This window comes from Monodelphis domestica, chromosome 4, assembly GCF_027887165.1.
Source record: "Monodelphis domestica isolate mMonDom1 chromosome 4, mMonDom1.pri, whole genome shotgun sequence".
In the NCBI taxonomy this organism is placed as follows: domain Eukaryota; kingdom Metazoa; phylum Chordata; class Mammalia; order Didelphimorphia; family Didelphidae; genus Monodelphis; species Monodelphis domestica.
The window spans coordinates 104,269,454-104,294,682 of record NC_077230.1 but is presented as its reverse complement, the minus strand read 5'-3'; the positions used below and the strand labels follow the sequence as shown (position 1 = coordinate 104,294,682).

General features: G+C 38.5%; 1 protein-coding gene across 1 annotated transcript in view; it reads right to left on the bottom strand.

Annotated features, from left to right (window-relative positions):
* The window catches only part of CLSTN2 (calsyntenin 2), a 1,000,106-nt gene that overhangs the window by 28,100 nt on the left and 946,777 nt on the right, over positions 1-25,229 (bottom strand). The window contains exon 10 of the mRNA XM_007493952.3: positions 11,458-11,624. Coding sequence (XP_007494014.2) covers positions 11,458-11,624 — 167 coding nt within the window. The remainder of the gene's footprint in view (positions 1-11,457; positions 11,625-25,229) is intronic.

The window sequence follows — 25,229 nt, the reverse complement described above, 5'->3', positions numbered from 1 at the left end:
TTAAAAAATCTGATTTTTATTAATACTTTTTGTTTTTATATCATTCACATTTTTGAATATATTTTGCTCTTCTCCCCATGAGTCTTCCATCGAAACAACAAATAAAAAAAGAGTAAAAAAGAATAGCTGGGCAAAATTGACTATACATATGATACTTGGTAGCTATAATCCTTTATCTCTGCAAAGAAGATAGAGTTTGAATTTTCCCAGCCCTTCTCTTGGACCACACTTAGTCATTATAATTAACTCAGCATTAACTTTCTCGGGGCTCTTTCTTCTAATAACAATAGCTCACATTTATTTATATAGTGCTTTACATTTCACAAAGCACTTGACTCAGGTCAACTTGGGGAGATAGGTAGTAAGAGTATTTTTAAAATTATCCCCATTTTTCAGATGAAGAAAATGAAGCTCAGAGAAGTTAAATAGCTCCTTTAGTCACATAAGCTAGAAAATAATGGAGTATAGACTTAAAACTCTTTCCCTGCTATACCACAGTACTTCTTTTTTAAAAATTATTGAAACCCTTATCTTCTATCTTAGAATCAATACTGTTTATTGGTTCCAAGGAAGAAGAGAAATAAGCAAAGGATATTAAGTGACTTGCCTAGGGTCACACAGCTAGAAGGTTTCTGAGGTCAGATTTGAATCGAGGATCTGTTCATGTCATCTCCAGGCCTTGCTCTCAATCTCCTGAGCCACCTAGCTGCCCCCAACACAGTACTTCTTCATTCATATGTTTAGGCCAGTGCCATATATGGTGACATTCTCCATAAGTACTAACTGATGAGAATGCATCATCTCATTCTTTGTGTAAAAACATATAAGAGCTCTCAATCACCCCTCAGATTAAATCCCAATTTATTAGCCTGACATTTAAAATCCTTCATCAACTTTTCCTATCCTATTTCTATTTCACATCACTCCCTTATTCTAATACTCTTTTATGTATTACCTACATATGGCATCTATTGTTTCCTTTGGGTCTTTGCTCAAGCCTACCTTCCATCCTGGATTGTATTCCTCTCTACTGTCCAGTCCTAATTTCTCATTGCCTTGGATGCCAAACTCCATTATGAAGTTTTCTGATCTAACTCTGAGTCAAAGTGATTATTTCCTTTCTTCTGAATGCTCTCCTTTCCTTCCTTCCTTCCTTCCTTCCTTCCTTCCTTCCTTCCTTCCTTCCTTCCTTCCTTCCTTCCTTCCTTCCTTCCTTCCTTCCTTCCTTCCTTCCTTCCTTCCTTCCTTCCTTCCTTCCTTCCTTCCTTCCTTCCTTCCTTCCTTCCTTCCTTCCTTCCTTCCTTCCTTCCTTCCTTCCTTCCTTCCCAACTATCTTGGAATCAATACTGTGTATTGGTCCTAAGGCAGAAGAGTAGTAACGACTAGGCAATGGGGGTTAAGTGACTTGCCCAGGATCACACAGTGAGGAAGTATCTGAGGCCACATTTGAACCCATGATGTCCCATCTGGCTCTCAATCCACTGGGCTACCTACATGTCTCCTTTCCTCTGAGTTCTTAAAGTTCTTACAGGATCAAGTTGGTATCACAATATATTGAAGTTTCTTGTTTACTTCCCTGACTTTACATCTTACTGACTAATTGTAAAACTTGTTTCCCCGACTTTTTTCTAAGGCGAAGGTCTGAGACAATGGTATCTTTAGCTTTACATTTCTCAACAGTTCTCAGTAGAGCAGTAGAGCAGGTGCTCTAAGTATTGAATATATGTTTGTTAAATAGAAGACTGAAGAGAATCTGAATTGGAGAAAATTTTAATATAAAAATTTTTAGAATGAAATTCATTTTTATTAATTTGAAGGTTTGAAGATCCCTCTGAGGGATCTGCGATCTCATTGATGTAGAAATGTCTTCTTTCCACACCTAGCCACTCCACACAATTCTTGTCCATGCCCTTTCTCTTAACTAATCCTTCATAAAAGTTATACCCAACATGCTGGGAGTCCTCCTCTATAGTTCCCCCCCTCTATAGTTCTTGCTATTATGTTCTGTTTTTGTCCTCTGTATTTGAAAAGGACTAAAGTAACATCACAATGTCAGGGCCAATGTATAGTGTGTCTGACTATGGCTGATTGAACCAATATAAACTTGGAAGACTCTACCACAGTTTAGCCATAAATGACCCATATGAACATTTGGGATGGAGATGTCTAAGCTTTTGCATCTCATATTTTTTTTTTTTTGAGTGACTTCATTTCTGCCTTGCTCATAGAGCAGAGCACCTTCTTTGATGTGAGCATGCCATGCTGGACCTGAATGGCCATGAAGACCAATACAACAAACAGAGTCTTCTACTGATTATCACTTTCTCTTTCTATCTGACCAATCTGTCTTACCACCTCCCCATTCTTCCATCTTTCTAATAACATTTTTTTATTTCATCTTCTAAAATTCTTCATTCATAATGACTGGCAGCCTACCATATGCCTTTCCATGGCCCCTGGAGTGACTCTCAACTTTAATTTTTTGAAGACTTGCATTCTTATGGCATTGAATAACACATGGTGATATGAAGACCTTTGGGGTATTGATGTATGAGGGAACCCATGATCTTTGGCGTAGCCAGGTTGTTCAGTTGTGTCTGATCCTTGTGACCCTATTTGGGTTTTCTTGGCAAAGATGCAGAAGTAGTTTGTGATTTCCTTTTCCAGCTCATTTTACAGATAAGAAAACTCAGACAAACAGGATTAATTTAAGTGACCTTGTCCAGGGTCACACAGCAAGTACGTGTCTGAGGCCATATTTGAACTCAGGAAGACGAGTCTTCCTGTCTCCAGGCCTGGAAATCATTAGCAAGTTTTTGTTGATATCAAACCTATATTTGTTGCTTTGTTTATCCCCCTCTACATCATAGCCTTCCCCCTGGATCCAAACAGAATAAGTGTATTCCATCTTTCCCATGAAGGATTTCATGTGGATGAGAGAGTAGACTTAATCTTTCAGATTTTTTTTTGAGATAGAGGACTATGGCTATGAAGTATTGCATGTACTATGATAGACATCTGATGTGCTGGTTTATTTTGCCTAGCTATTCTTTTTGAATTTCAAAAAACCTTTCAAACTTTTAGATATTTAATTGATGTATTTTTCATTCCTCTTCTCCTTCTTCCCCCCCACCCTTTCTTCCTTTATTATTAATTGAATCCTTATCATGTTCTAGCTATTGTGTTAGGTGCTTTGAGTAATACTAAGAAGACAAGATCCTTTGCTCTCCAGGAGCCTATAATTCAGTTGAGACAATGGCATGTACACAACTAGAAAACAAGACAGCACACTATATGAGTGCTCTGGGTAATAAGCTCTGTAGATTTTATTTTTTATTAAAAAAACCAAACCCTTACTTTCTGTCTTAGAATCAATACTGCATATTGATTTTAAGGCAGAAGAGTGGTAAGGGCTATAAGGTCTAGGCATTTGGGATTAAGCGACTTGTTCAAGGTGACACAGCTGGGAAGTGTCTGAGTTCATACTTGAACCCAGGACCTCCTGTCTTTAGGCCTGGCTCTCAATCCAATGAGCTGTCCAGCTGTCCAGCTGCCCCCAAGTTCTGTAGATTTTAAAGGAGGGAGAGATCACTTCCTTGGAGTGACAATGAAAGGCTTAATGGAGAATATGGAATTGGCTACAAATTGAAGAGAAGATAGGGCAATAATTGCACCATGAAGAAGGCTGGATTGAGATGGGTTGTGATAGCAGAGAAAGGCAGAAGAGTAGAAAAAAAATACAAGACATATTGAGGTCTTGAGATTATTGGATTAAGAGTAGGAAGGGACCTTAGAGATCATCTGATGCACTACTCCTCCCCAACTCCCTCATCCCTATCCCTCTTCTCCTTTCCTTCCCTACACCTAAGATTACAGAGTTGATATTCATAACTGAGTCCTTTCAAATGTAGTTCTTTTTCAATGTGATGGTGAGTGGGTTAGGGCTAAAACAAGAGTTTATATGAGGGAGAAATTAGAAATATATTATAGGAAAGGTAGATTAGCATTCCATTTGTGGTAGATCTTAAATATGGTTTGGACTTTTCCCTGGAGACAATGGGGAACTGCTAAAGGTTTTGTGCAGAGGAATAATCTGATGCAAATATGTTTTAGAAAGACTGGCCTGGAAGACATATAAAGAACAGATTATGAGGAAGTAGGAAGAAGATGAGAAGCAGGAAATTCAGTTAGGAGACTATTGTAATTAATCAGATTTGAATTAATATGTATCTGGACTAGGGTGGCAGCCTGAGAATGGAAAGAAAAGACCAAAGATTCAAAGACAAACATTGGAAGGTGAGAGAGAGTAAAAGATGCTACTGAGGATTCTAGCCTGAGTGCCCAAGATAGTGGACATGCCATTGGCAGAAATAGGGAAGCCAGGAGTTGGAACATCTCTGGGAGAAGAAGGGAAAGGAATGATGATTACAGTTTGAGATGGTGTTGAATTTGAGGTCCTGATCGGCCAAACCAGTAGAATAATCAATAGACAGCTGGTAATATAGCACTAAAATCTGAGAAAGAGTTGGGGGCTGGGTATATAACCTCAAATGTCATCCAGATAGAGAAAATAGCTGATGCAATGGGATATGCTCCCTGGCAATGTTATTTTCACCATTAATTCACTTGGTAAACCCTCTGTTATAAGTAGCATCTGAAAAGGTCAACTTCAGCTCAATCCTGAGAAGGGGAAAATCATCATAAATTTCCCAGATCTGGCACCTGAATAAATGAGCTTTTCTTATAGAAGAATCCCTAGAGAATAGCTATAAGTGACACAAAAAAGTAACCCTGTTAAGGCCTATCAAACAGCAAAATTAGTCCATCCAGGGGACACAGGGAAGTGTCCTGGATGAGGGTAGAACAGAGGAACAAGAGGTTTCTAGAGAGGAATGGATTGCTGACATTTCACAGAAGCATAAATAGTAAACCTTGTTAGCTCAAGCCTTCTGTAGCAAGGAAAGAGAATTAGCGAGGGAAAGCTGAGGATCCCTGGTTTACTTAATAGCTCAGCTGCCAAAGTAACTGGAGGGCAGCTGTGGGAAATAATGAAGGGTCTTACACTAATCACTTATATCTATGTTGAAGAAAAGAAAAAAAACACATGCACAGTGAATAAAAATAACAACAGCTTTAACTGTTCTCTCAAATCCCGTGGCAGAAATATGAAAATCAAGCTACAGTGTGGGCAAGAAAATTGAAGATTGCAACATCAGACATCAGGTGACATGGTAAAGCTGGTGGTGTCTTGGCAGACAGGAGGAAGCAGCTTGAATCAGGGGAGTCCTTAGGGAATGCATGACAATTCTTCCCACCTTGCTATGTTTCTTGGTTCCCAAGAATATGATTTTCTTTCCCACAGCCAAGAAGATAATGTGCAAATTGATGTTGGCTTTGGGAAGCTGTTGAAGAGTCCTCTAATTGCTGTGTGACTGAGACAGATGTTTCTGGATGTCAAGCAGGATGCATATATTCACCCTTGCCAGAGGTCAAGCATCTCTGGTGTCCCTTTCACTGATGACTTAGAGGACAAATACTCTGGACTCTGGCATCCATAGGAATCTTCTTGACTTCCTTCTGTCACTCTGTCAAATCCACTGATCAACAACAGATCAAGAATGGCAACTGGAGAGGGCCACTCTCATACTGTTGGCATTAAACCACTGAAAACTTCTCCTAAACCACATTCTCAGGACAATGGGACTTCTGGTGCTCTGCCTTTCATGAGGCTACTTTGAAAGTTATTTACATGGATAAAACACTAAGAGACACAATTCTACACAGGGGTTTCATTTTTGGGAGACAATACGGTGGCTCTGAGAAACCGCCGTCAAGAAAACTTGGGTTCAAGTCTTGTCTTTGAAACATTCTGACTGTATAATCATGGGCAAGTCATTTAACTCCTTGGTACATCAAACATTTTCTAGTCAGAGAGGAATTGTTCACAAGTATTGATGAAAGGAGTCTCCATACTTAGAGTTCCTTTATGGAGTTGAAGTCACAGATCTGAACATCCCTCCCCAAAGAGAAGGGACTCATATTTCTGTAGTTCCACGATGGTCCCGAGCTTGGATTCAATATAGAATCTGTTAAAAAGGCATGAAAATAGTTCCAAAGAATTACTGTGGTGACTAAAAAAGGTCCAGGACTGGGTGGTGTGAAGACTGGATTTAGCTATCTCCTGATTGTACCAATGAAGATACATAACTCTTTCTTTATTGTGAAGATAAAATTGTAATCTCCTGATTGTAACAATGAAGGTACTTAGCTCTTTGTTTATAGTGAAGCTAGAATTGTAAGCTACAATCTATTTTTAGATTTTAACTACAAAAAGGTTTTAAGTAACTACAAAAGGTGAACTACAAAGAGGTGTTAAGTAACCCAAAAAGAGATAATCTAACCAAAGAAGGCGAGAACTAAAGGATGGACAGTCTTGGAGAAAATTTAACCAAAGAAGGTGAGAACTAAAGAATGGGTAGTTCTGGAGAAAAACAGCTTCTGTGATTGGTAGATTTGAAAATTTAAAGGAGGTGACACAAGAGAAAAAGGCCCTTAAATAGAGGAAAAAAAGATTGAAGAGTCATTTGGATTCAGACATTCGGATGAGTTTGGAGACAGAACAGTCATCTGGGCTTGGAGTGAAGGACAGAGGAGCAACTGGAAGACTGACACCCAGACTTCTTTAAGACTGTCTCTGTTGGTGAGGAAAAGCTGACTTAGTGACCCCGCCTTTCTGGAGGCATAAAGCCTCCAGGTAAGACCCATCTTCTAGAGACTCTCTTCCCCTGGCTGGGACTTAGAAATTCTAAACTGGTATAAGAAGAAGCCAGAGTTCATTCTCGTTCTTTCTCTCTCTTTCTCTCTCTCTCTCTTCCTCCTCCTCTCCCTCTCCTTAATAACTTCCTTTTATTGTAAACATTGTAAATAAACTACCATAAATTCCATTTACTATAGTAACTCATTTTGGGATTTAGAAATTAAATCCCTGGTGACCACCTAATTAATAATATATTTCAGAGTCCAACCACAATTTAAATTTAATAGTGGCCATATGTCAGAAGTAGACAATGGAAGGTGTTCTAGGATCAGACTGTAGACTTAAAAAATCCTTACCTTCTGTTTCAATAGCAATTCTAAGACAGTTATGTTTGACAAATTCATATTTTACAAATGAGGAAACTGAGGCCCATAGATGTTAAAACAGCTAGTCAAAGCAAAGCTGAGATTAGAATTTAGTTCTCTTGACTGTATATACTAAATGTTACTAGTCCACAAATATAGCTGAGCTACAGGGCAGCTTTGTGGCACAGTGGATAGAATATTGGGACTGGAGTAAGGAAATCTCTTCTTTCTGAGTTCAAATTAGGCCTTAGAATCTTATTAGGTATATGACCCTGGGCAAGTCACTTAACCCTATTTTGCTTCAGTTTCCTCATCTGTCAAATCAGCTGGAGAAGGAAATAGCAAACCACTCTAGTATCTTTGCCAAGAAAACCCCAAATGAATTCACAAAGAGCTGGAAATGATTGTATAACAGCAATACTATCATTATTATAAAGGATTAAGAAAGGCTTCCTATAGAGGGCAGGGTATTAGCAGGTGGCAGAGATAAGGAGGGAGAAAATTCCAGGCTTGGCAAAAACTAGGAATTAGCTCAGCTAATATAATTCAGAAAGTCATTGCTAGACTGGATCTGACCCCACAGCTCTATCATTACTTTTTTTCCATTCTACATATGGTTATATTACAAACTGGGAATCATCCTTAACTCTTTACATTCCCTCACTACACATATCCAGTCCTTTGCTAAGCCTCTCACTTCTATTGCCACAATGCCTCTTGCATTTGTCCCCACTTCTCCATCACACAGCCACTACACTAGGTCAGCTAGTTTCTTAATTGGTCTCTGCTTCAAGTACCCAATTCATCTCCTGCAAAACTGCCAAAGCAATATTCCTAAAGTGCAGGACTGCCTACATTGCTGCCCTGCTCAAAAAGTTCCAGCAGCACCCTTTGACAGTTGGGAACAAACATAAACTCCTTCGTTCATCATTTATATAGACTATCCTTTATATAGACTTTAAATCCTTTATGGAGACTATTTTTCCAGATTTATTTTCCATTACTTCCCTTCACATACTCTATTGGACAGTCAAGCCATCCTTCTTGCTGTTCTGGTACATGATATTCCATCTCTGTCTTCATATTAGAGGCAAGTAGAAGGTGCAGTGAGAGCACTGGACCTGGGATCAGGAAACCTGAGTTCAAATCAGCCCCAGGCACTATCTTTGTGACCCTCAGCAAGTCATTTAAGCTTTGTTTGCCTCAGTTTTCTAATCTGTAAAATGGTGATAATAATAGCACCTAATCTCCCAGAGTTATTGTGGAGATCAAATGAGATAATTATAAATTAGCACAGGACCTGGTTCATAGCAAGGGCTATATATATGTTAGCTATTATTTGTATTCATGTGCTGGAAATAAATGTCCTTCTCCTAACCTCTGACTCTTAAGAGTTTCTAAATTTTCTTCAAAGCTCAGCTCAAGTGATGTCTCCTACATGATGCCTTTCACTATTCCTCTCTCTCCCCAGATTTTAATTTAGGTCTTCCAGCTTCAGCCCTGTTGCTCTATCCCCTGAGCCATCTAGCTGCCCCTCCAGGCTCACCGGTGGTGCTTAATAAATCCACTGTGATTGTGTATGCTTAGCACTAACATAAGCTACAACCTACACCGGCACAAATTCCTAGGAACATTCTGCCAGTCTACAATAATGATATAAAAGGAGAAATTCCTGGACTGACATGCTAGGACTGATTCTCTGTACCTTCCATCTTGATTCAAACCCAAGCCTTCTGTCTTTATAGTCTACAGTCTTATGTTGGAACCATACCCCCTCTTTCACTCTAATAGAAGAGGTCCTGATTGAAAGTTGCTCCTGGCAGTGAGAAAGCTCTCTCAAAGAAGGTTTTTTCTCCTCTGAGAAAATTTCCTGCCTTCCAGTCCTGCATAATCCCTCCCTCTGTCCAGACATACTAACAGGAATACCAACCACCCAAGGAGCCCCTTTCAGCTTTGTGGGAAGGCTGAAGAAGTCATTCATGGTAGAAGATGGCTTGTAGGGAGTGAGAATATCTTCTACCTCCTCAACTCCAATCTTGCTTTTCATATTTCCTATGTCAATAGCATCTTTGCCCTGATTTTGAAAATCCTGGGTAGTTCTCATCTTTTTTGATTTGGCTGATGTGTTTGGTGTTGTTGGCTGCTTTCTCCTTCTGGATACTCTCCTTTTTGAACTTTCATGATCTTTATCATCCTTGTTTCACCTCCTACAGTTTTAATCATAACTTCCAAAGGCACGATTCCTTTGCTGATTTATTGCCCAGATCATGACCCCATCTCTCCCAAAACTCTATTTTATACCCTCCTCTCTGTCCTCTCTCTTTTTATGATCTTATCAGTTTTTTTGAGGGGGTGAATTATCATATTTATGCAGACAACTCATAGTTTCTTCCACATAGTCCCAATAATTAGACTGATCCTTAAAATGACTCTATTTAGAAAAAAACTCCATGGAAACAGCAATTGTGTCTTATCTAGCCCAGTGATTTACATAGAGCAGGTAAAATATTAGATTTATAGACTATTTATTAGAGATCATCTAGAAGTTCTAGACTTTAATGTTGCAGAATAGGGAAACTGAGCTCTAGAGAAGAATCAGAGAATCTCAGAGTTGGGAAGAGCCTTGGGGATCATCTAATTAATCTGATTTATTTTTAAGAATGAGTAAAATGGGATTCAGAATGGGGAAACGACTTGGCCAGCATTATTGATGTAGAAATAGGAGAGGATCTGAACCTTCTTTCCTTGACTCCAAATCGACTACTCTTTCTACTGCACCATACTCCCCTGGCACAGGCAAGGAGATATTTATTTTCATTTGAACCATATATCAGTAGTGCCAGTTTACTCTGTCTGGGATTTTTTATTTCCTGATTTGGATTCCCTTGTGGAAAGTTTTCTTGCTTTTGTATGTACTCTGGTTGCTTAATTAGACTTTTAGAGAACTGCTTGCTTGATGTTTCTCCATACCTAGTTGGCAGGAAAGTGAAGAGGGTGAATAAAGAGACTTTAGGCATGGGGATTAGAAAGTTGTTTGCCTTGATAATATATGTGAAATTGGTACTATTGAGCAACTGTTCACAGTCTTGGGAATATAAGACCTGGGCAAATAGGGATAGGAAGAAGAATGATAGTGATGCTTTCCAGCCCAAATTCCTTCTCCTCAGGTGACCAAGAGCCTATACTCCAGCTATTGTAGGATAGGTCTTGGGGCACTCTGCTACCCTAGACTGGTCCTTGGGTGGCTTGGCTATATTCTTTCCTGTTAGACTTCTCTCTGAATGGAGATGGGTAGCATCATGGATAGAGGGATTGAATTCTAAGTCTCTCTGGTACCCAGTAAACTGCAAGACCATGACCATGGGTCAATTACTTAATCTTCCTGAGCTTTAATTTCCTCACCTGTAGAATGGGGAAAATAATATAGAATAGGGATAATAATAGCAATAATAGTCCCTACCTCAAAGGTTGTGGTGATATTCCTCACACATGTAAGCTGCTAACTAAATTTCAAAATGTTATATAAATGAAAATCCTTATTATTATCTTAATTTGATAGGTGAGGACACTGAGGCAACTAGGTGGCACAATGGATAGAGTGCTAGACTTGAATTCAGGAAGGCCTGAAGATGTTTAATGGGGTACATGGCCTTGGGCAAGTCACCTACCCCCCATTTTGCTTTAGTTTCCTCAACTGTAAAATGAGGATAATAATAGAATCAGAATTGTTTTGAGAATCAAATGAGATAATATTAGTAAAATGGTGGTGCATAAAAGGCCCTATAAAATACTCCCCATCATCATCAGTGTCATGAGTTGCTCATAGACAAAGTTTATAATAGTGGAGCTTAAATCTTTTGACTCCTAATCTTTCCACAGCATCACAACCTTGCTGTTTAGCCAGGGTGCTGAATCAGTGTCCTCTTACATGGAGAACACAAGGAACAAGCTATACTTTCTGCCTTTACTGCATCTCAGATAACTGATGTCCTTTTAAGTGCTTTAACTTCTAATTAAATCAGAAGCTGGCTCCACCCAGAAGGCATTGCTAACTGGTCTCCTTTTGCCTGAGGGGGCTGTTGGAAGTATTTCTGACCTGGGACATTTCCAGTGGCTGTGGCACCTCACTTGATAGGGTTCACCTCAGATGTAATGGCAACATTTGTCTCTGTGCTGTCACCACTTCTCTGCTATGATACTTTATTTCCCTGGGACGTTCTAGGAAGTCTCCTAGCTTCCAGGAGCACACTCACACTCTGTGTACTCTGGCTCGTACCCGCTACTTCATAAATCAGTTCCCAATGTTATCAAAGACAATGTCACTTCATCTCTTACCTTTATTCCTTGGCCAAGACTCTCCAGGGAATTAATATCCAAACCTTCCTTGCAGGCTTGCAAGCAGGAAATCACTTTCTGACTCTCGATTCTTCCTGGGCGGATTGTGAGACTCGCCAGGCTGCCGTGGAAATACTGAGCAAATCGTGGTTTTGTGACTTCGCCTCCTTTGAGAAAAGCAGGGACATGGTTCAGTTTGTTACAGTTCAATTCCAGTCAATTCAGCATTTGTTAAGCATATGCTTTATTCAGAGCATCAAAATTCTGGTGCTGGAGAAGATACAAAGTTTGAGTGAAACAAAACCCCAGAACTTTTTGTAAGTCATGAGACTTACAGTGTGGGAGAAGGGTTCTGAAAGATACACAAATAACCATAATAAATGTGTTAGAGCAGGGGTGTCAGAGATCTGGGTACATTTAATCTGCACTAGGGTTAAATGAAGTTGGGAAATATTGAGCAAAATAAATAAAAATACGATTTATTGTTTCTTGTTTAGTTATTTTCTGTCTAGTCTAGTCTCTTCATGACCCTGTTAGGGTTTTTCTTGGTAAAGATTCTGGTTAGACATTTCCTTCTTCAGATCACTTTACTAATGAGGAAACTGAGGTAAACAGGATTAAGTGACTTGCCCAAGGTCACATGGCAAATAAATGTCTAAGGCTGGATTTAAACTTAGTCTTCCTGATTCCAGGCCTGGCATGCTATCCACTGCCAGGAAAAAAAAAATACAACACAATCATGTGATTTTGTATTTTTCTAAGTCAATATGCAGGTTGCAGTGATTTCTTTCTTTCTTTTCCTTCCTTCCTTCCTTCCTTCCTTCCTTCCTTCCTTCCTTCCTTCCTTCCTTCCTTCCTTCCTTCCTTCCTTCCTTCCTTCCTTCCTTCCTTCCTTCCTTCCTTCCTTCTTTCCTTCCTTCCTTCCTTCCTTCCTTCCTTCCTTCCTTCCTTCCTTCCTTCCTTCCTTCCTTCCTTCCTTCCTTCCTTCCTTCCTTCCTTCCTTCCTTCCTTCCTTCCTTCCCCTCTCTCTGTCCTCTTCATCTCTCCATTTTTCAACCTTTAACTTGAATATTGTATATTAATTCCAAGGCAGAAGAATGGTAAAGGGTAGACAATGGGGGTTAAGTGATTTGCCCAGTATCACACAGCTAAGAAGTATATGAGGTATCCATATTTGAACCCAGGAGCTCCCATCTCTAGGCCTGGCTCTCAATCTATTTCTATTTGCATTTGAACCTCCTTGATAAAGTATGGGATTTGCAGTCAGGAATTCTGGGGTTCTTATTTTAATTTCTTACTAGCTGTCTGATTCTGGACAAGTCACAGATCCCCTGAATTTCAGCATTGCCATTTGCAAATAGGGATGAAAAGAGCATCTACCTCACAAGGTTGTTGGGAGGATCAAAAGAGATTATGTAAAGTATTTTGTGAATCTTAAAGTTGTATTAACGTAGACTATCATAATGTGATCAATGTCTTAATGTTCAGTCCTTCCAGTTGTGCCCAACTCTTCATAACCTCAGTTGAGGCTTCCTTGACAAAGATACTGGAGTGGCTTGCCATTTCCTTCTGCTCATATTACAGATGAGGAAACTGAGGCAAGCAGAGTTAAATCACTTGCTCAGGGACTACAGGTAGTAAGGGTCTGATGTCAGATTTGAACTGGAGATCAATCTTCATGACTTCAGACCTGACACTCTAACTACTGTGCCACCTCGTTTGTTTTAAAATGGTGAAAAGTCCTGGTGAGGGTCCGTTACTGATAGATGGGGCAGAGAAGGGGTCGGGAGAAGTTGGCATTAGAGTTGGTCCTTAATGGATTTCGACAGGTTGCAGGGGTCGAAAGGGCACTCCAGACAGGGGGGACAACACGAGCCAAGGCACGGCATGTGTGGCCCGAAATGGAGAGTTCAATTTGGCTCCAAGGTAGAGAATGTGAATGAGAGCCGTACAGGGTGGTGTTCGATTGTGGAGAGTCTTAAACATCAGTTAGAGGGGCTGGAACTTTTCTAGGGAACTGCCACAGGCTTTTGAGCCAGGCAATAAAATGACCCCATCTAAATGCAGAAGGAAAATCACCATTTGGCAATGGAGGAGACGATGACACTGTGCTGAAATTCATTCACTGTTGCAAAAACCTGGGGACTCAACTTCCCAGATGTTCACCAAGTGGCTAGAATCCTAACAAGGTGATGTTTTATGCATGGCAGTATGGTTGCACACTCTACCCCCACTATATTTAAGGGTCTTGTCAGCCTTTCCATTATAATAAACTCCTATTTTCGTGGGTGCATAAATCAGAAACACAAATGTTCTCTGAGCTGAAAACTGTTGGAGAAGGGTGAGAGGACTTCACATCCCCCTTCCAGAATCAGCAGCCAAAAGGCATCATTTTAAACATCTGTGTTTTAATGAGATCAAAAAAGAGGGGAATAAATAAAATGGTCAATTTTGGTGGCAAAAATACATTATAAGTCAAATTAGCTCCTACCCACTTCTTTGGCTAAAGTCCTGGAAACTGCACTTGCTTCAATGTGTTGCAGAAAGTTCATAGATTTTATGCCGGGGATGATGAGTGGGTAATATTCCCAAGGCCTAGGAAGCAGGTGTGTGAGAGGCTAGTTATTCTGTTTATAGCTCAAAAGAAAGGTTTTTCTATACTAACATGCTCCCAAAATACAATATCTTCACCAATCCTCATAACAAGCCTATAAAATAGGATGATGATTAATTTAGCCATTTAATAGATGAGGAAACTGAGGGTCAGAGAAGTTAAATAATTGCTTCAGGTTGTCTAAAAGAACTAGGGCTAGTATCCAAGTCTCCTGATTCTTGGCATAGGATTCTCCTTGGCAGAGGAAGGCAATTCTTTAGGTTTACTGAACAGAACATTGCACTTAGTCAGGAAGACCCAAGTTCAAACCTTGCCTCAGACACTGACTTTCTTTGTTACCCTAAACTTTCTCAGCCTCAACTTTCATATCTGTAAAATGGGGATCATAAAATTATCTAATTTTGTAGGGCTGCTGTGAGGATCAAATATACGTAAAGCAGTTTGTATATTTTAAAGTGATAAACTAGATAAGTGTTAATTATGACTAGTACTCAGAGTAGCACTTTTCATCTTTCTGAGGGTTGTTCCCCCCCTTTTAAAATTTTTTTATTGTTTAATAGTTTGCCAAATATTAAGATTATGTAAATAGCACTAGAATTATAAAATTGGTAAAGATGATTCTATAAAATAATGAACACAAATTACATATCAACAATCCCTGCAGTCCATCAATGACCCCCAAATCCCAACAGCATGAATTACAGACATGGATTCATTTGGATTTTTTGATTGTATCTCTAAGCTCCATTGAATAGGATGTTCCCTATCCCAAGTGATTCTCTTCTATGTAAATCCTTTGTACATATTACAGCCAACACACTGGATGTCTTTTTCTCTGATTCTTTGAATTCATTTATTCAGTAGATGTGTGGCTTCTACTATATAAAATGTTAGGTGCAGTTGGTGATGCAATGGATAAAGCACTAGTCCTAGGGCTTAGAAGATCTGAGTTCAAATTTGGCCTGTGACTCTTACTAGCTGTGTGATCCTGGACAAGTAATTTAACCCTGTTTGCCTCAGTTTCCTCATATGTAAAATGAGCTCAAAAAGGAAATGGCAAACCACTCTTTGACAAGAAAACTCCAAAAGGGGTCATGAAGAGTTGGACATGACTAAACAAACATCAACAAAAAAATGGGCCAGGTACTCTGCTAATAACAGGAATACAAAGAAAGATGAACAGACCTTGCAATCAAGGAACTCCTATGGTAATGGTAGGGACAACATGCAAATAATTAGGTATGTGCAAGATACATACAGAAACTGGGAAAGGCTTTGCACAGAAAGTGGTCTTCAAGCTGAGTCTTCAAAGAAGCCAGGGAAACTGTGAAGCTGAATTGAGGACACAGGCCTTCCCAGTATGGGAGTCAGGCAATACAAGATTGGATATGGAGGTTCCTGGACTATAATTAGGCCACCGTAAGTGGATCATACAGTGAATGGTGTAAAGTGTGAGAATGGGAATTAAAGTTTGTTTTTTTTTTTTACATTTTAAAGGGTCTTAAATGCCAAAAAAAGGATTTTATATATTTATTTATTCCAGAGGAAATAAGCAACTCTAAGAGCTCCTTAAGGAGATTTATGCATTAGAAAAATGACCTTGGCAGCCAAGTAGAGGATGGATGGATTTTAGAGGATTCTGGAGCAGGAAAACCAGTGAGAGAGATAATGAGGGTCAAAGCTTAGGTGGCATTTGGTTAAAGGCTGAGAAAGAGACATATATAAAAAATGTTCCAGGAAGATTTGTTTATGAATTGCGTTGGGATACCCTTCATAGTAAATGGAGAAATTTGGAAGGAGGAGAATTTTAGGGGAAAGATAATGAATTCTGCTTTGGATGTATTGAGTTCTGACAAAAATTAAGAAGGGCTTAAATTTCGGTGATGGTAATGGAAAGAGGAGTATGGATGTATGAAAAATTAAGGAAAGAGAACTGTTAGGATTGATAAAGTCAGCATAGTATGGCTGGGAGTACTGTAGTTAAAATTAGAACATTGGGCTTTGACTCCTGGGTCCAAAACTTCGTAGCTTTGTGACTGTAGATGGAGGAATTACTGACTTAGAAGTTCAACATAAAAATAAAATAAAATAAAATATCTATCTTCTCGCAAATAAAAAACTATCACCTCGCAAATAAAGGGAGAAAAAGTAAAGGCAGTGTCAGATTTTTGTATTCTTAGGCTCGAAGATCACTGCAGATGGTGACTGCAATAATGAAATTAAAAGATGCTTGCTCCTTGGAAGGAAAGCTATGGAAAATCAGGACAGCATACTAAAAAGCAGAGACATCACCTTGCTGATAAAGGTCCACAGAGTTTTCAAAGCTAGGGTTTTCCAGTAGCAATATATAGTTCTTACTATGTAAAACATTAGGTGCAGCTAGGTGGTGCAGTGGATAGAGCACCAGGTCCACAATCAGGAAGATCTGAGTTCAAATTTAGCTTTGGGCTATAAGGGATTATAAGAGAGTTGGACTATAAGGAAAGCTGAGCACTGCAGAATCAATGCTTTTGAATTGTGATGCTGGAGAAGACTTTTGAGAGTCCCTTGAAAATCAAGGAGATCAAATCAATCAATTTCTAAAGAAATTAATTCAGGCTATTTATTGGAAGGCCAAATCTTAAAATTTTAATACTTTGGCCACAGAATAAGAATACAGAACTCATTGGAAAAGACCCTGATATTGGGAAAGGTTAAAAGCAAATGGAGAAGAGGACAACAGAGAATGATATGCATAGATAATATCATGGTAACAACAAATATGAACTTGGACAGACATTAGGAGATAGGGGGGACAGGTAGGCCTAGTGTGGGGTCATGAAGAATTAAAAATGATTAAACAAGAGAAGGTTTTTATTAGTTCCAAATCTGAGATCCTAGGATCTCATGGTTCTGTTAAAGTTCTTTGTGCCATAAAGTAATAAATAGACAAATGTGAGTTTTTATTCTTGTTGGACATCAAAGAGTGGAAAATAAGGAATATAGATAAATTAAACTTGGTTGACTGAGGAAGATGATATCATCTTCCTCAAGAGAAATTGGAAGGTAAAGGAGGAAGGAGTCAGCTTTGGGGAGAAGATGGGGAATTTAATCTGGGGCACATTGAAGTGTTGGATGGTTGTTGTATGTAGCGGATAGCTGGATATATAGGGACAAATAGGAATTATGATTAGCTGTGAGGAGTCCAGGTTTGGGATCCAAAGCAGACTCATTTGAAGGTGATGGTGGTGGGATGATGAGGCAGAAGTGTTCTTTCCCCCTCTTTTTTCTTCCTTTAAAAAAAAAACACCTTACCTTCCATCTTAAAATCACTACTGTATATGGGTTCTAAGGCAGAAAAGTGGTAGGCAATGGGGGTTAAGTGACTTGCCCAGGGTTACACAGCTAGGAAGTATCTGAGTCCAGATTTGAACTGAGGACCTCCTGTCTCAAGTCCTGGCTCTCAATCCACTGAGCAACCCAGCTACCTGCCTCCCACCCCCTCTTTTTTCAGATTGGAGCTTCTGAGCATAACAGAAAATAAATAAAAACTAAAAGAGGTATGCAAACATTTATTTTCCACCTTAATGCTGATTTAGATTGACTTTATTCTGAGAATCTTGTGATGTCCCTTGAGAAAGGTCAGTGGGAGGTATTTAATCCTTGCCCTAAGTTCCAGGTATATTCTATTCCAATTCCTTTAACAGCCAGTTCATTTTCAAGAATGGAAGCTATAGCCAACAGATCACACAATATAATGATTTCCCTTGATGCTCTCAAAACAAAAAAATTCATGGAACTTATATACTGATTAAATAAATAGCCTGTTTCCAGTGTATTATAGGTTAGCAGCATTAACCTGTGAAATTAGCCTGATTTGCATGATCATGACATTTTCCCATACAGCTAATCACAGTATGCTTTCAGCTCTGTGCATGAATGAATGAGGAGTCAGCAAGCTATTGTGCAAAGAATTCTGGATTTGAAGTCAGTCTGAGTTCAAATCTCTATTCTGTCATTGCCATCTCTCTGATTCTGGGCAAGTCTAAGCCTCATTTGTAAAATGAGAGGATAGGACTAATTGACCATAAACGTCCTTTCCAGCCCTAAATCTACGATCCACTGAATGATTAAAGGCTACTGTAATAAACAATGGGAAGAAAGCTTAATAGCTCCTGGAATAAAACACCTTTAGAAATATGTGCAAATATAACATTAATGGATTTAGAACATTTGTTAGTCAATCTTACTTAAAGTAAGTGAGGGTGGTTGCCTAGGTGGTGTGATTTGAAGTTGCTCCTGACCTGCTGCCACCCCCCTCCTTCTTTTATATGCCATGGCACCTGAAATTCTAGTATTCGAACCCTGCCTTCATATCCCATCCAGCCACACACAGAGGCCATCTAGCCCTCTTCCTACCAAACTCTGAGTGAGCCCCAGAATTAGATCTTTCATAGAATCTCTTCTTAAAATATGAATGCCTTTGAAGACTTAAACTTTACCCCATGATCCTCGGTTCCTTGACTCATTCTTATTATCCCAGTTGCTTTCCTTTAATTTGCCTTGACCTTTGATATGCTACCTTAATATTTCACTTAGTACAACCTTAGAATCCCTTAACACCCCATCACCTGTCATTCCTGATCAATGATTCCTATTCCCTGGGTAACCCCTATTCTCTGATTTCTACACTTCTCTTTCACTACTGCCAAGTTGTGATGGAGAAAGTCACAAATCAAGCAGAATACACCCATTATAAATTCACAGTACATTCTACTATACCATTATTGATTCCTTATCTCATTTCCCACAGCAGCTTTCTGAACCTGTTATTCTCTTTTCTCTCCTACAATCTGCTACAGTTACATTGGATGACCTAGTTTCCTATTTCACTGAGAAGATTTAGGTCATTCAATATGAACTTCCTCAGATTCTCCTCCTCTATTCCTCAGATCTCTTCAGTATCAATCATTACCTTCTCTCTCCTTCCTGCCTGTCACTGAACAAGAGCTGCCCCTACTCAGCACTGAAGCTCATTTCTTATCTGAGTCCTTGTTTCCATTCCCTGATGACCTCTCCAAGGTGCTGCTTCGGCAGAGCTCTCTTCTTGTGCGCTTTGACTCTTTCTTCTCTACTCCATCCTTCCCATCCTATTTCTAAAAAGCTCCTTGCTTGGCCCATCTGGCTCACTGAAAGGCTGTCTTATTTCTCTTCCCTTTTATTACTGAACTTTTGCAAAAGAGCTTATGCCCAATGTCTCTTCTTCCTTATGCTATACTTTTAAGCCCTTTCTTGGGCTTCTGCTCTAATTCCTCAGTGTGAACTGTTCCCTAAAGTCAGCAATAACCCCCAGATCCCTCAAAATAATCATCTTTTTTTCAGCTCTCATTCCCCTTAAATTCTCTTCAACTTTTAAAATGCTGGCAACCTTTCTTGCTTTCTTCTTTGGGCATCAATGGTGCCTTTCCTTCCTGATCTTTATATTAGTTTTCTAACCATACCTCTGTCTCTTTGACTGGCTCCCCATTCTTTTCCTGACTTCTTATTGTGGGTATCCCCAAAGATCTGTCCTTGACCTTCTTCCCTTTTTTATTTTTATTGGAAATTTTATTCACTCTCATTGCTTCAACTACTATTCTTTGCATATGAGTATCATATCTCTGTCTTGGGGATTCCTGATGCCAGAATAGATCTGGTTGATGAGAATCTTTTTTAAAATCATTTTTTTGCCTTTCTTCTCCAAAATGGAACTTTCTGTTAAAGCCAGGCCCCAAGCAATTCTGGAGAGAAAGCTCTGGACAAGTATGCCCCTGGTCTTCATTATAGGGAATTGTAGAACTCTGGATTGCTATGTCCTTCAAGGATCATGAGAGTGGCTAGGGTCAAATGACTGAAAATTTTCAGGACTTTTTACAATCTTTTCTATGGCAGGCTCTAATGGCTGTCCTTTTGGACTTTCCAGGCTCCATACCCAGGCTTGAGTCTAAGCAACACAATTGCAGACATACCCTTGATTGAATGTCTAGTAGGGAACTGCTGACTCTAACCCTTGTCATCTAGCTGGAAGGCTCTGAAGATTCACACCTTCAGCCCTGCTGGCCTTAACCACATTCTGAGTCTTGTAACTGAATCCTCAGTCCCAGTCCCTCACTGGGGTTAGAGTGACAGCACTGCCAGTCTATCCTTTGTCCTCAGTACCTGCCCTGGATACTTGCTTGTGGACCAAAATTGTGATCTTTGGCTAGAAAAATGATTGGCTGTAGATACTACTTAATCAATAAACATTAAATACCCTTGCTCTATGCCAGACACTTTGCTGAGCAGTGGGGATACTAAATGTAAGAATCTTTTTCTGATGCTATATTAATTTGTTTATATTAGGGAGATTTGCCATGTATTCCTGTGTCTTGGATCTGGGTCAGAGATACTATCTAGTCTGTTACTTCTTGCATTGCTTTTTTTAAATTTATTTTTTAAGTTTGAATATGCATAAATATATATGTGATTTTTATTCTTAAATATTTTCCCATGTTTTCATGATTCATTTTCTTTCCCTCCCTGTTCCCAGAGTTGACAAGCTCTTCTACTGGGTTGTACAAATGTTATCACTTGAAATCTATTTCCATATTATTCATTTTTGCTACAGAGCAACCTTTTAAAGCCTGAACCCCAAATCACATACCCCTAAATACATGTGATAAGTGATACTACCTCCCATAGTTCTTTCTCTCAAGGTGGTTAGCATTCTTTCCCATAAGTCCTTCAGAAGTGTCCTGGCTTGTCTTGCATTATCTTTGTACTTAGAAATCACAAGGAATACCTTCTTCTTTTTTTTTTTAAGCAGAATTTGGTTAATAAATGAAAGGCTATTTTCTTAGGTGCATGTTCCCCATGATGTAGGTTGACTGTCCACTTCTTTTTTTTTTTGAAAATTGTATTTAATTAGTTGATTTAGAATATCTTCCCATGGTTACAAGATTCATGTTCTTTCCCTCCCCTCCCCCTAACCACTTCCCTTTGGCTCGCGTGCAATTCCACTGGGTTTTACATGTGTCATTGATCAAGATCTTTTTCCATATTATTAATATTTGCACTAGGTTGAACATTTAGAGTCTATGTCTCCAATCATATTCCCATCGAACCCTGTGATCAAACAGTTGTTTTTCATCTGTGTTTTCATTCCCTCCATACTTCCTCTGAATGTGGATAGCATTCTTTCTCATGAGTGCCTCTGAATAGTTCTGAATGATTGCATTGCTGCTAGTAGAGAAGTCCATTACATTTGATTGTACAACAGTGTATCAGTCTCTGTGTATAAAGTTCTCCTGGTTCTGCTCCTTTCACTCTGCATCAATTCCTGGCCATCATTTTAGTTCACATGGAATTCCTCCAGTTTATTATTCCTTTGAGCATGATAGTATTCCATTGCCAGCATATACCACAATTTGTTCAGTCATTCCCCAAATGGAGGGCAGACCCCCATTTTCCAATTTTTTTTTGCCACCAAAAAGAGCGTGTCTATGAATAATCTTTTTTTAATTTTAATTTTATTTCATCAGTTTAGAACATTATTCTTTGGTTACAAGAATTCCATCCCTCCCCTTCACTCACCCTTCCTGTAGTCAATGCATGATTCCACTGGGCATTGCATACATCCTTGATCAGAACCTATTTTCATGTTGTTAATGTTTGCACAAGGATGATCATTTAGAGTCTATATCCCCAATCATATCCCCCTCAACCCATGTAATGAAGCAGTTGTTTTTCTTTGGTGTTTCTACTCCCATGATTTTTCCTTTGAATGTGGATAGTGTTCTTTCTTGTAAATCCCTCAGAGTTGTTCAGGATTACTGCATTGCCACTAATGGAGAAGTCCATTATGTTTGATTGTACCACAGTGTATCAGTCTCTGTATATAATGTTTTCCTGGTTCTGCTCCTTTCATTCTGCATCAATTCCTGGAGGTTGTTCCAGTTCACATGGGATTCCTCCAGCTTATTATTCCTTTGAGCACAATAGTATTCCATAACAAACATATACCACAATTTGTTCAGCCATTCCCCAACTGAAGGGCATCCCCTCATTTTCCAATTTTTTTTTGCTACCACAAAGAGCACAGCTCTGAATATTCTTGTACATGTCTTTTTCCTTATTATCTCTTTGGGGTACAAACCCAGCAGTGCTATGGCTAGATCAAAGGGCAGACAGTCTTTTATTGTCCTTTGGGCATAGTTCCAAATTGCCCTCCAGAAAGGTTGGATCAATTCACAACTCTACCAGCAATGCATTAATGTCCAAACTTTACCACATCCCCTCCAGCATTCATTACTTTCCTTTGCTGTCATGTTAGCCAATCTGCTAGGTGTGAGGTGATACCTCAGAGTTGTTTTGATTTACATCCCTCTGATTATAATGGATTTAGAATACATTTTCATGTGCTTATTAATAGTTTTAATTTATTTAACTGAAAATTGCCTATTTATGTCCCTTGCCCATTTATCAATTGGAGAATGACTTGATTTTTTTGTACAATTTATTTAGCTCTTTATAAATTTGAGTAATTAGACCTTTGTCAGAGGTTTTTGTTGGGAAGATTGTTTCCCAATTTGTTGCTTCCTTTCTAATTTTGGTTGCATTGGTTTTGTCTGTACAAAACCTTTTTAATTTAATATAATCAAAATTATCTATTTTACATTTTGTGATTTTTTTCTAACTCTTGCTTGGTCTTAAAATCTTTCCTTTCCCAAAGGTCTTACATGTATATTATTCTGTGTTTACCTAATTTACTTATAGTTTCCTTCTTTATATTCAGGTCATTTGCCCATTTTGAATTTATCTTGGTATAGGGATCTAACCCCAATATCTCCCATACTGTCTTCCAATTTTCCCAGCAGTTTCGATCAAATAGTGGATTTTTGTCCCCAAAGATGGGATCTTTGGGTTTATCATAGACTATCTTGTTGACGTCACTTACCCCAAGTCTATTCCATTGATCCTCCTTTCTGTCTCTTAGACAATACCATATTGTTTTGATGACCACTACTTTATAGTATAATTTGAGATCTGGTACTGTAACACCTACTTCCTTCACATTTTTCCCCATTCTTTCCCTGGATATCCTTGATCTTTTGTTCTTCCAAATGAACTTTGTTATGTTTTTTTTCTAATTTTTCTAATTTTCTAATTCTAATTTTCTAATTTTTCTAATTTCTAATTCTAATTCTAATTTCTAATTTTCTAATTTCTAAGTAAAAAAGTTTTTTGGTAATTCAATGGGTATAGCACTATATAAGCAAATAAGTTTGGGTAGGATGGTCATTTTTATTAAGTTAGCTCATCCTACCCATGAGCAGTTGATGCTTTTCCAATTCTTTAGATCTAGTTTTAATTGTGTGGGAAGTGTTTTGTAGTTGTGTTCATAGAGTTCTAATTTAGTTTTAATCTGGGGGTTTTTAATTTCTTTGCTTTCGAGTTTTTTGACTTGCATGTCCAATTCATTGACCTCTGCCCTCCCTAATATATGAACGCAAGGATATAAATTTCACCCTGAGTACCTCTTTGGCTGCATCCCATAGATTTTGAAAGGATGTCTCATCATTGTCATTTTCTTCAATGAAATTATTTATTGTTTCTATAATTTGTTCTTTTAACAGATTTTGTAGAATCATATTATTTAATTTCCAATTAATTTTTGAATTGGCTCTCCATGTACCCTTACTGATTATTATTTTCATTGCATTATGATCTGAAAAGATTGCATTTATTATTTTTGCTTTTCTGAATTTGTTTGCCATGTTTTTATGCCCTAGTACATGATCAATCTTTGTGAATGCACCATGTGCTGCTGAAAAGAAAGTGTATTCCTTTTTGTCCCTATTTATTTTTCCTCCACATATCTAATAACTCTAATTTTTCTAAGATTTTATTCACATCTCTTACCTCTTTCTTATTTATTTATTTTTTATTTATCTAGATTTGATAGTAGTAGGTTCAGGTCTCCCACTAGTATAGGTTTACTATCTATTTCCTCCTTTAAGTCCACTAGTTTCTCCTTTAGAAACTTGGATGCTATCCCATTTGGTGCATACATGTTTATTACTGATATTTCCTCATTGTTTATACTGCCTTTTATCAAGATGTAGTTACCTTCCCTATCCCTTTTAATCAGTTCTATTTTTTACTGTAACTTTGTCAGATCATGATTGCAACTCTTGTCTTCTTTTTCTCAGTTGATGCCTAATAGATTTAGCTCCAGCCTTTTATCTTTACCCTGAGTGTGTCTACCTGCCTCATGTGTGTTTCTTGTAGATGATATATAGTAAGATTTTGATTTCTAATCCACTCTGCTCTTTGCTTGTGCTTTATGGGTGAGTTCATTCCATTCACATTCAAAGTTATGATTACTACATGTATATTCCCAAACATTTTGACTTTGTCTCCTTGTCCTGCCCTTTCCTCTTTCACTATTTCCTTCTACACCAGTATTCTGTTTTTAATCAGTCCCCCTACTTCCCACTCTTTTTTTACTTTCCTTTATCCCTGCTTCCTTCTTATTCCTTTCTTATTTTTTTGCATGGCTCTTTTTAAGCCACCCCACACTCTCCTTCCCTAGTATTGCTTCCCTTCCCACCCTCTCTTCCCACCTCCTCCCTTTTTATTTACCTTTTATTTTTTAGGGTCTATTAAATTCCCTTACCCTCTCTTTCCCTCCCCACCTTTTTTAAAAATTCCCCACCCAACTCTACCCTTCAGTTTTCCCCTATCAATATCCTTATAGGGTAAGATAGAATTCTATACCCCAATGGATCTAGATAATCTTCTCTCTTGGAACTGATTATATGAGAGGAAGGTTTAAGTATTACCTTTTAGCACTCTCTTCCTCTACTTTTTATAATTATATTCTTCCCCTCCCCCTTCCATGTGCCTTTTTTAATAGTATAGATTATCCTAATTTTCTTCTTCCTTCAGGTTTCTTTTGGTGCTGTCTTCTATCCCCCCTTTTTCTTTCTTTCTGTTTTTTTTTTGGCAAATGATGTTAAACCACTTAGTATCCCAATTTCTACCTCTGAATAATTCTTCTAACTAGTATAATAGTGAATACAATTTTTGACAATTATAAATAGAATTTTTCCATATAGGAATATAAACAATTTGACCTTATTAGGATCCTTAATGAAAA